The 12312-nt window shown below is 42.5% G+C and overlaps 1 protein-coding gene across 1 annotated transcript; it reads left to right on the top strand.

Moving 5' to 3' along the window:
* Positions 1-282: 282 nt before the first annotated feature.
* LOC133741515 (protein BEARSKIN2) lies at positions 283-2746 on the top strand. The gene is made up of 3 exons (XM_062169398.1): positions 283-524; positions 1268-1548; positions 1810-2746. Exons 1-3 carry the CDS (start codon positions 362-364, stop codon positions 2593-2595), a joined length of 1230 nt encoding a protein of 409 aa, XP_062025382.1. The 5' UTR covers positions 283-361; the 3' UTR covers positions 2596-2746.
* Positions 2747-12312: the final 9566 nt, after the last annotated feature.

Consider the following 12312-nt stretch of genomic DNA (forward strand, 5'->3'; position numbering starts at 1 on the left):
GAAGAGGATCCCAGAAAAAGGTAAATTACAGTAGAAAATCCATGGATCGCTGGGAGTCTTATTCCACAAATATTAGACTTGCTTTTTACGATACCTTTAAGCATCCCCGTCGGCGTAGTCACCGGCCGTCAACTTTTTTCACAGAAACCATTAAAGCATTGCATAGCCCCGTTGACAACCATCATGGTATTTAAGCCCCATTACACCATTCCCACGTAAAACTTTGATTGCTCCTCAAAACAAAGGGCTCTACAGACTTTGAGGAGTGCTAGCTAGTAGCTACAGCCTGCAACGCGCAGCTAACTTGTGAGTTAACCGATCTTCTTGGAGATATTTGAAAACTGAAATTGCTAGGTTACTAATGGCAACATCGAGTGGTGGTGTTCCCCCAGGGTTCCGATTCCACCCTACCGACGAAGAGCTGCTTCACTATTATTTGAAGAAGAAGGTGTCCTTTCAGAAGTTTGACATGGAGGTCATCAGAGAGGTCGACTTGAACAAGATGGAACCTTGGGAGTTGCAAGGTACTTGCTACGTCCAATTACAAACTTCTAAACATATTTTTTTTTCCGAACAATTACAAACTTCTTAATGCATTTATGCAGTAATATTGTTGTTTGAGTTTAATTATGTATAATGATCATTGATCAGTTCTTATTTACTGGCATGGGATTGATGCTTAAATAATTAAATTGATATTAAGAAGATTAATTTCTTACTATCAGTTGGTTTTCGTTGGATGATTTCTTTCTTTCCTGAATACAATCCTAATGCATGTACTTTAGTTTTGTGACTAGAAAGGAGTCCTTCAATTATGGTAAGTTGGTAACTAAAGGGCATAATTTCTTGATTTCACATAGAAGAAGAATGAAGCTTCAAAAAAAAAAAAAAAGAGTGGTTAATATGATGAAATGAAAGTTACTAGAGATATTATATATTTTGATATTAGAACCACAAGTTCCTCAAGATTTGTTTTGACTACTCACCAGTGATCTACACATTTATAAGTATCTAGCTTAGCTGTTAGTTTTACTGGCAGTTAGAATATTCAGATCGAGCACTTGGGCATGCACTTTCGAATAACAGGAGAATTAATGAATGAATAGTTAAAACAAGAAAAGATAAAAGAATTCTAAACAATTTCTTGCACACGTACACATTGGGGAAGTAAACCCGTGAGTACATGAGTTCTCATATATAGATTTCGGTAATTAATTATGTTAATTTCTCAAGCTAAAAGATTTTTTTTTTTTTTTTTTTGGTGTAGAGAGATGTAGAATTGGGTCGACTCCGCAAAATGAGTGGTACTTTTTCAGCCACAAAGACAGGAAGTACCCGACAGGGTCAAGGACGAATAGGGCAACAAATGCTGGGTTTTGGAAGGCAACAGGGAGAGACAAGTGCATCAGAAACACCTATAAGAAGATTGGAATGAGGAAAACCCTGGTTTTCTACAGAGGAAGAGCACCCCATGGCCAAAAGACTGATTGGATTATGCATGAGTACCGCCTTGAAGATGGCGATGATCCTCAAGGAAATTTATCTAGTGTAAGTCTTTTAGATCACTCGCTCAGCGCCGGAGGTTTTTGTTTCTATGTTTATGCTGTTATTCTCCTGATCTCCGAAACAACGTTGTTTGTGATTAGGGTTAATTAAACATGTCAATTAGATTTAGGGTTTTGTGGTAAGAAATATTCTAATTGCAAGTGTAAATTAAAATCGTAGTTTGATATATAATATGCATAACTATGTTTAAGATGACCATTGTATTCAGAGATTTGATATATGTTGATATTTATGCATGTGTAGGAAGATGGATGGGTGATATGTAGGGTGTTTAAAAAGAAGAATTTATTCAAGGTAACTGGGAATAATGAAGGAGGAAGCTCTAGCATGAACTCATCAGATCATCACCATCATCAACAGCTGACTATGAACACCAACCAATTGCAAGCTCGCACCTTCATGCATACGCATAGCAGCAGATCAGATACCAACCAATACTTACTACGCCAACAAGCCTTTGAACTAAACAGACCTCATGATCATGATCAAGATCAGGATCAGTTGCCACCCGCCCTCCACTATGCCCACCTCAATTTGCAGCCGCCTCCTCAATACTCTCTTTTCCACTCTCAAGCCCTTAATGTACCAACTAACTCCCACAAAACCCTTGCTGCCTATAATGACTATTCTACCCTCCCTTCCGATTCGTCACCTGGCCATGGCATGGTCAAGCAGCTCATGACCAACCCTAGAGACTGCGAGAGCACTGGCAGCGAGAGCCTCCGGTACCAAGCTTGTGAACCGGGCTTGGAAGTTAACGACACCACGTGCGAAACAAATCAGCAAGCGATAGTTAATGCAGGAGGAAGATCATCAGATGATCAAGGCATGAGCGAATGGGCTATGCTGGACCGGCTTGTAACTTCTCATCTTGGAAATGAAGATTCAACGTCCAAAGGTGGAGCTTCTGCAGGTGCGAGGTATGATCAGGACGGGAATGGATCCTCCACTGTCAACCAGATTAACCAGCAGCAGCAACAGCAGCTCTCTTTGCGTGGAGAGATGGATTTTTGGGGCTATGCAAAATAGTAGCTCGTGCATGCATGCCTGCATATATGCGTACGTGTTGCTATTAACCTAGCTAAAGAGAATCAAAATATGGCTCTAACCATGCATATGTAAAAAAAATTACATACCAAAATCGAAAGTAATATTGGAAGGGAGTAACATATAATTGTTCCTTCCGGGGGTAGACTTTATTAATTTGACGTACATCTTTGTGATATTAATTAATTGTGAATTTTTGAAATAATTATTCATCGGTAATATTATCATCGTGTTTTTCTCTCTGTCGCTGTTTGTTCTTGTTTCGATTCAAATTGTGGGATAGTGAATGTATTGTAATTAGTAAATTAGCGGAGAAATTGGTTATGTCACGTGTATGTTTCCAAGACATGAACAAATCTTTCCGTGTTCAAGAAATTCTTAGGTAGGGCAAACGTACCAGCCACGTGGTACGCCTAGTCAATCACGTCTCTCTATTTTTTAATTATATTCCAAAACAACTCATGTTTAATTATAATGAAATGCCCAAAACACTCTCTGCATAGGCAATGATTGGTTGGGCGTATCGCTACGTGGCGCGCCAGTCCTATCTAAAAATCTTTGTTCTCTTTCGAAAACAAAAGGAGAAAAAAAAAAAAAAACTTTCCATGTTACATTAATTGTCAACGTCCCACAACGATGAGTTAATTAATGTTAATTTTTCACAATAGTGTTCAGTTTGATGTAAAGTATAAAATGCTTTCACCCATTTTCCAAAAAGAAAAAAAAAATGAAGAAGATGTTGTAGAGAAACTGAAATTGAGAGGAATTTGCTGTGTATTCTCATTGATAATAGGGGCCTCTTTATATAGAGGATTACAATGCATAGAATCTCAATCGTACAAGGAAAGTAATCGTACATTGAATAGGAATCTAGATCCTTCTAATTTAACCCTATTACCACTAGGTCAAGTAACCTAGAGTTTGGGCCAAACACAAATAGAGATATCCTTAAACACTCCCCCTTGTGTTGTCCAAACGCGGTGTTTCTCTCGTTGCCTCGTTAAAAACCTTGCCGAGTAACAAAAACCCAGTGGGACAAAAATAACCTCGGTCGAAGGGGAAAAAGAGCACAACACACCCTTCACGTTTCGAGACCATACATGTAGACATCTCCCCCTGATGTCTGCATCTCTCCCTGATGACTGCATCTCCCCCTGATGACTACGGTCATGGGAGTTCGGATATCTTCCGCAATCGATGATACCAACATGTTTCTCGAAAGTGGAATTTAGGCAATGACTTAGTGAGCAAGTCTGCCATACTGACCTCAGATTGAACCTAGTTCACTTTGATCTTGAGGAGAGTCAGTTGTTGCTGATTAAGCTTGGTGTTGTCGCTTTGATGTAGCCTTACTTCATTTGTTCAAAACAAGCAGCATTATCCTAAATGCTCGTAGGCTCATCTATGGTAGACTTCAAACCACAATTGTTTGAACATGCGTAATTATGGATCCAATCCATATACATTCACGAATCTCTTCGTGTAGAGCAATAGTCTCTGCATTGTTCGAAGATATAGCGACTAGGGTCTATTTCTGTAGACCTCCAAGATATCACGGTCTTTACCCATGGTGAACACTTAACCATTTTGGGAATGACCTTTGTGTGGGTCAGAGAGATACCCAACATCAGTTAAACCTTCCAAAACACATGTCGTTTTGGGATGGGGATAGTGGACGCAGGCCAGTGTTGGCGGCGTTCCTGGTGTGTGATGGGTCCGAATCCATCATCTCTCTGTAGGGATAGAACAAGCCCATATCAATCGTACATCTCAAGTACTGAAAGATATCTTTTACACCAATCTAATGGCTATTTGGCTCCAATTTTGTTTCAACTGGTCAACAGTCTCTTTTTTGCGCGGGCGTGCCAGCACCGTTTGGGTGCGGTCGTCGGGGGTGTCCCTTGACCTAACTTCTATCAAGCGATTGTAGACGAGGAGAGCACCAACCTCGTCGTGGGATTCTTTATGCCTCGTGGCGAGGACTTTTGTTGAGCTTCTTGAAAATCACAATCGATACTCGATGTTGTAGATCGAGCAGAGCGAGAACCACTGGGAAGTAGAGAGAACTTGCTAAAGCGTGACTTTAGCTTGGCTGGGTTGCTAGGGCGTTACCCTTGCTTGGCTGGTTCTGTAACCGTTGTGGTCGCGGCACTACCGTCGGCTCCCGAGGAGACTAGGACCGAAGCACGTTGACAGAGGGTTTGGTGGCACTGAAAGTCGGCTTCTGAGAAGACTAGGACTAGGAGTGTGATCACCTATAAGAGAAAGAGAAGGAAAGGAGTTGCTCTTAGAGAGGTTTGCTCTAGAGAGAACTTAGATCATCTTAGAGATGTTTTGATGTATGAATGAGTCTTTTGTGGTGTTTTTGGTCGTGGTACTACAATCGGCTCCCAAGGAGACTAGGACCGAAGTACGTTGACAGAGGGTTTGGTGGCACTAATAGTCGGCTCCAAAGGAGACTAGGACTTAGAGTGTGATCACCGATAAGAGAAGGAGAAAGAGAGGAGTTGCTCTTAGAGAGGTTTGCTCTAGAGAGAACTTAGATCATCTTAGAGATGTTTTGATGTATTGTGTTGTTGTTTGAATTGGTCTATTGTTCTATGTTGTAGCCTCTATTTATAGGCTACCAAGCAACACTATTTGGCCTTAAAAACAAATCATAATGGGTTAGGTTTGAGCACTTAAACACTTAATGGAATGTTAGGTTTGAATACTTAAACACTTAATGGAATTTGTTAGGTTTAAGTCATTTTCTGCTCCCTTATCCTTCCATTTTTATCTCCACTAAGAACTCAGATTCAACCTTCGATTTATTCATATGAAATGATCCACCATGAATGTAGATTATTGTGGTAAAATTTCAGAATTTATTTCCATGTGGGTTGGGCCGGAAATGCTGCTGGACCTCTTACAGGTCCAGTTTTCCAGTTTTGCTTCTGCAGAAAATTGGACTGATTATTTGAAGGCCTTCCACTCAAAGCTAGCTCTGGAACTCTTCATAAGAAATGATTCTTGGGCTGTCTAGAATGGATCTACAGAGTTTCAGCTCATTTCGAGTTCATTTGGTCAGTCTGCCACCCCTCCTTCCTTGTTTAGCTCGGTTTCTCCTAACCGAAGTAGGAAAATGTGCTATAGTTGACTTTTCATGCTTCCATAGTAGGCTTTATTTAGCCTCTAAATATATATATATTTCGAACTTGTCGACAATATATAGCTTGAGCCACTGACATTGGCTCAATTTCTCCAAGACGTGCCTTGTCAAGCCAAAATGCTCATTTTGGGTCCAAACAATGGCGTCGCGTTGGCGCAGAGCTATATCTTAGCTAACAAGCATACTGCAAATGAGATGTCCGGTCTTGTGCATTTAACTAAGTACAATAATGCGCCTATTGTACTCAAGTAAGGCACTTCTGCCTCTAGCACATCTTCGTCATCATCCTTTTGACGAAGAGGATCATTTTCAGGATCAAGACTACGAACGATCATGGGGGTGCTTAAAGGCTTGACCTTGTCAAAATGCCTAAGCATCTATCAACACGATGCTCAAGTTCCAAACCGAGACATAATCGTGTTCTCCCAAAATCCTTCATCTCAAACTCGGATTTCTAGTGTTCAGCGGTTTCCCTTAACTCTTTAAGGGCTTCCAATGAAGATCATGTCCAACATGAACCGCGATAGAATCCGAAACTTGTTATGGAAACGTGTGGGCATATCCCTTCCCAATCAAGTAGTCACTTTAGTGAGCGTTTCAACCTCTTTGTAAACGCGCTCCGTGGTCTAGAGCCACTTGACTTGGGTAAATGAAGTTCACCATGAACCTTCATGTATATTCCGTATCTAGATCTCCATAGAGATACGTAGTGACCACATTTGTAAGCTGCATGTTCAGTTATTCGGAAACTACCAAACTGACAAGGTAGTGGAGGGCAATGACATCCATTACGAGAGAATATGTCTCATCGTAGTCGATTCCAGGGCGTTTTGTGAGAAGCCTTGCGCCATAAGGCGAGATTGCCATCTCTTTTTCTCAGCACGCTTTCTAACGAAGACCCAGTAGTCAATAGGTTTTATGTTAGGAGGTGTTGGCATCACTAGCTCGAAAACCTTCCTCTTCGTTAGAGAATCCATCTTAACCTGGATCGCATCTTTTCCATTTAGGCCAAATCTCTCTACGTTGGCATTCATTCATCAACGGAGCGTGGTTCGATATCATCAGACTCAACAAACTCATGCGCAACGAAATGCGCGACTACATCATCAATTATGATGGAGTTTCTATCCCACATCTCATGTACACTAGTGTAAGTTTTCATAGAGCTCTATATTCTCAGGAATAGGGTTCTAACGTTGAGGCGTCCCCTAACGATAACCATAACCCGGAAGATTCTCATGAGATGGATTTTGAGTGTCAATGATCAAAGGATTGGAATGTGCCAAAGTATCCTTCGAACCCACGGGCCTCCCATGCATCCTAGCTGGGGCCATGGCCTGTAACGCCAGAGTGCCACTCTCTATGGCGTTGGCGCCATGCCTACCTCTGTGTAGGGTGGCGCTACGTCCTCTCGTAGGGACGTCCATCCTTGCAGGCATGTTTGCAGCATATTTGTGTGATCTCGTCACTTTAACAGGGATCGAGATGAGACATAGTGGGGACAGACTACGACAATTCCTGTCGTTCCTGTTGAACATTCATGTTCGTATCTCTCCCTAACGACGGGAAGACTGTCTCATCAAAGTGACATCCGCAAATCTAGCGGTAAGGAGATCGCCTAGCAAGGGCATTAAGTGGCGGACGATTGTTGGAGTCTCAAATCCAACTGAGTTGCTCATTCGTTTGTAAGGACCCATTATAGAGCGCTTTGGCGGCGCAATTGGCACATAAATGGCTCACTCAAATGTGCGTAAGTACAAAATACTTGTACCCAGTCACTAGCTGTAACGCAGAGAGACATTGAGTGGCGGTAGATCGTAGACGAATTAGCATAGCTGCATGCGATATTGCATCACCCCAGGCGGATATTGGTGCGCATTACCAATGTCCGGACTACCATCGTAGTCGTTTCCGCGAGACCATTTGGGTGTGCTCATGGGAATATGATGTCCAACATCAGTCCCAAATGCAATAACTATCGAAAGTCTTCGATGTAAACTCACTAGCATAGTCAAATCCAATTGACTGAATAGGATGATTCGGGGAGTGAGCCCGTTGTCATATGATGTGTGCTAGGAGTGTTTCATAAGCAGCATTACAAGTGGACAATGGCACAACACGTGACCAGGGTGTTTGCATATCAACCAACATCATGAGATATTTAAACGTCCGCAAGTTGGTGGAATCAGTCCACAGAATCCCTACGGATTCTATGTAAGAACATAATGAGTATTTTCATATCCTTTGCATAGGACGGTCTCAGTCCTAATTTTCCTAAGGAAGTGGCTTTGTAAAATGAGCGAGAGGCCTTAGAAGCAACCAAGGAGAGTTTTGGTTGGGCCTGAGCGTTTGAAACACATATTGAAGCAAAGTTTGTGACTACATCACCCATCATGGTGTCATGACCATGGGAAGTGGCATCCATGGCGTTATAACCATGGGGATTGACATCCATGGCGTCATGGCCATGGGTAGCGCCAAATATGGCGTTGTCACAAGGGACTTGGGAGGCCATATGGCGCTCCAAGACAGCTGCAGCGCCAGATGCTGCAATTGTTGCGGTCTTGCTAAGTCCAGGAATCAATTTTTGATTCTTGCTTCATTTCGCTCGAGGGTGTCCATGTGAAGTCTTTAGTAGACGGATCACCATATCATGACCAGGGTGACTTATCATGTCGAGACAAAGCCAATATGTGTCTAAATCCAAGAGATCTTCTCTCATAACTTTATTGGATTTAATAGCTCGAATAGTGACATAGAGTCCACTAGAGAGACACATAAACTTCTCTAAGATGCGCCTTCGTTCGCAATCATTATAGGGATTGCAAAGGAACTCATTTATGTTCTCTACATGCGTTTTCGCATGGAATCCATTGGCTATCCATAGGTGCGAGTTGCCCTAGGAGCGTAGAGAGTTTCTGTGACATTAATCAAGGTGCCATTTGGCAAAGAGAACTTGGGCTATTCCATGTCCTTGAATTAACACTGATGGCCCAGCCATCGTAGTCACAAAGTAACATGCTCATGAATCAAAATGGAGTCATAATGAAAAGAACTCAAAATTTTATTCATAAGCCAACGGAGTACATCATTGTCTCTTAACCATTAGGAGAATCTAATCCGAATGCTTAGCTAATGCAAAACAATGGTAGTCGTCTAACTTCTTTCGGTAATTCCAACGCAAATGTGACCAGGTGAGTAGGGAGATGTCGGTGGAGCAAAGCTCGCTTAATTACCACTTATCTCAAAACCTTCCTAGACATCACATTTACATTGAGTACGCCTACTTTGAAGAAAGACTAAACCATAGGCATCTACTACAAAAATAATATGGCAATTGCCTACATCTCTTGGAAAATAAAGACTTAAACAGAATTGGCGATCTATTGATCCCAGCCAGATTCGTAGTCTTCAACCCTTCACTCTAGATCATCTTCTTGATCTTCTTGTTCTACATAGTGAGCTTCTCTTGCTTCACAATATGTTTTGTAGGCGGTGACAATTTCTTCACGAGCTCTACAAATGTGTGCCCAATGATCAGACACTCCACATTGAGAACATACATCTCTTTTCTCAAACTCCATTGATTGAGGCGCTTTGAAAGCGTCATTAGGATGGCTCTTAGTGTTGATGGAGCCACCAACATGGCCAGAGGCGTTGCCTCCCTCTCTCTTTCCACGTTGACCTCTTCGGTTCTGTGTTCGCCTATTTTGGCGATTACCTTCCCAAGTAAAGCGATTATATGGACCAGAAAGTCCAGAAGTATCCCTAATGTTAGGGTTTTGCTCTTGGCGCCTTCTCTTAGAGGCACGACTATAATTGGATTCCGGAATATGCTCTATTTCCACGGATCTCGAATTATAGTTCTTCACAAGGATGTTGTCATGCTTTTCAGCGACATTCATAGCTCCAATGAGCTCATGAAAACTTGTGATTCGTCTTGCATTAACATTGATTCAATAGTTCTTAGCAACCATCAATGCAGAGACGGGGAAAGTGGAGAGAGTCTTCTCAATCAACATCGCATGTGTGATCTCTTTACCACAGAATTCCATTAAGGATTTAATGCGAAGTACTTCCGAGTTGTAGTCAAGAATTGACTTGAAATCATAGGAGCGGAGGCTATGCCATCTCACTTCTAGGTCAGGAAGCAAGGAAGGAGTCACGGACGTTGCCAAATCTTTCTTCGAGTGAGGCCCACAGCCTTCTGGGGTCTTCTTCATTCATACACTCGTACTGGAGCGAATCATCCATATGAGGAGTCATTAGGATGATGGCTTTCGCCTTATTTGCCTCTAAGGCTGCTCTATTTGCTTCCAAAGCTTGAGCTTGCTCAACAGTTAGCACGTCCTGGCTAGGCTCGAGAATCGTATCCAGGATTCCATCGGCCTTGAGATGCTGGCGGACATCACGAACCCACCTGTGATATTCAGAGCCAGTTGTTCCCAATGGAGCAAAGTCCAATTTGTTCAGGTTACTCATCCTGAAAGAGAACAAGAAATTAGGGTTAGTTTCGGAGCGTGAAAGGCTACCACGAAAACATATAAAATTTCTGAGCGTAGTCGCTTCCAAGAAATTAGGAATTTCCGAGCGTAGTCGCTTCCAAGAAATTTGATTCCAAGAGGGGTTGGATTAGATCGAAATAATGATGCAAGTGGTCGATCATAAATTCTCTACAAACTCTAAGTTTGGAGGACTCTACAAGCTCCAAGCTTGGAGTGAGCACGAACCCCCACAGTTCGGCTTAATTCGGTCTCCCCTATGAAGAAGAAAGGGGGGTAGAAGAGGGGAGGTTGCAAGTCCCCGAGAAAAGAAGAAAAGAATGAAAAACTTCAAAAACAGGAACTTTTAGAAAAGTTTACCTCTTAGGATTGCAGAACACATATGGTCCTTGTCGTAGGATTGGAGACGAGCTTCAGTCCTAGTGCAAGTATGCAGACTTGTAGGATTGCAGCGTGGTAGCGAAGACGCGAGGGTCGCGGAATCGCGGAGTCGCGAGGGCACGAGGTCGCGGTGTCGCGGGGGTCGCGGTATCGTGGGCGTGTCGCGGGGTTGCGAATGTGGACTGTGTCACAGGGTCGCGGTGTTGCGAGAATGCAGGGCCGCGAGGATGCTGCAGGGATGCCGCGAGGTCGCTGCAGGGATGCCGCGAGGATGCTGCGGGGATGCCGCGAGGTCGCTGGTGAGTCGCGGTCGCTAGGGCAGGCGAGCGCGCGAGGGCAGAAAGCAAGCAGGGCTTGCGGGCGCTGCATGGGCAGCGAGGCTAACCTGGTAGGGTTAGCGTTGAGTTGCGACGCGGGGGCTGCGGGGGCAGTAGTAGCGCAGGCAAGGCTAATCCGGTGGAGCTTGATCAATTTCTGGGGTTTTGGTTTCTAAAGCTAGGGTTAGGGCTCGTGCTGATAACGTGTTGTAGAGAAACTGAAATTGAGAGGAATTTGCTGTGTATTCTCATTGATAATAGGGGCCTCTTTATATAGAGGATTACAATGCATAGAATCTCAATCGTACAAGGAAAGTAATCGTACATTGAATAGGAATCTAGATCCTTCTAATTTAACCCTATTACCACTAGGTCAAGTAACCTAAAGTTTGGGCCAAACTCAAATAGAGATATCCTTAAACAGAAGAAAGATTTTACCCTCCTGCTTCTCGATCTCTTGCTTCTCCATCTGTGTGTTTCTATATATATTCTGGATAAAACAGTTAAGCTAGATACACCATACTGTGCATTATTTACACGTGCATTGCTATTTATGGGTCATATAAATTGTAGCAATGCACGCGTTCATCACACCATGATCAAAGATTCCAAGATTAGTTTGCTATGTAATATGATTGGGAAATGAAATCCAGACTCCCTAATTTACAATCTACACTCATTCTTCATCGTTTTGTTGCAATTCTTAACAAAAGACAAAATTTAAGTTACTAATTAAAGACAAAATTTAAATTACAAAAAAAAGTTACACGGAGTGTGGATTGTAAAAGGGGGAGTGTGGATTTCACTCCCCATATAATATCAATAATGTGTAATAATAATCTATCAATTTGTTTCGGTTGTTCTTCCTTAAAAAAGAAAAAAGGAAATTACCCACGTACTCCCAAGACCTAATAGCCAGGGTTTGGTTTTTCAACCATGGCGACGGTCTCAGTCTCCCTTCTAAGTGGAGGACCACTCCTCACATCTCGCTATCGAATACTAGCCCTCCAACATCTATTTCTTTCGGCAATTGACCATCAGAGCCAAACGCTTTGTGCTAAGTTCATGTTAGTATAGGAACTTGTATGTTGGCATTCCCTTTATACAAAACTAGAGAGTTCTAGCTTAAGAGTGTGTTTGAGAAGAATGATCTTAACAATTGGAATTGAGGTTCATGGCTTGAAACACAAGACAAGATCCTACTAACTCGTATGGAAGGTCTGGTAAGGTTCATTCATTACATTGTGTATGATTGAGTTCCAGGATTGTTAGCTGTGCTTCAATCCTGAAGTGGTCTGTTTAGTATTCTCACCTTGTACGTTGTCTAGGTGTCTGAGGTTTTAAAAGG

The sequence above is a fragment of the Rosa rugosa genome, chromosome 3, assembly GCF_958449725.1.
Source record: "Rosa rugosa chromosome 3, drRosRugo1.1, whole genome shotgun sequence".
Classification (NCBI taxonomy): domain Eukaryota; kingdom Viridiplantae; phylum Streptophyta; class Magnoliopsida; order Rosales; family Rosaceae; genus Rosa; species Rosa rugosa.

Coding starts and splice junctions, on each gene's coding strand:
- LOC133741515 (XM_062169398.1), top strand. CDS start 362: ATGGCAACATCGAGTGGTGGTGTTCCCCCAGGGTTCCGATTCCACCCT. Junction 525..1,267: donor GGAACCTTGGGAGTTGCAAG/GTACTTGCTACG, acceptor TTTTTGGTGTAG/AGAGATGTAGAATTGGGTCG. Junction 1,549..1,809: donor CTCAAGGAAATTTATCTAGT/GTAAGTCTTTTA, acceptor ATGCATGTGTAG/GAAGATGGATGGGTGATATG.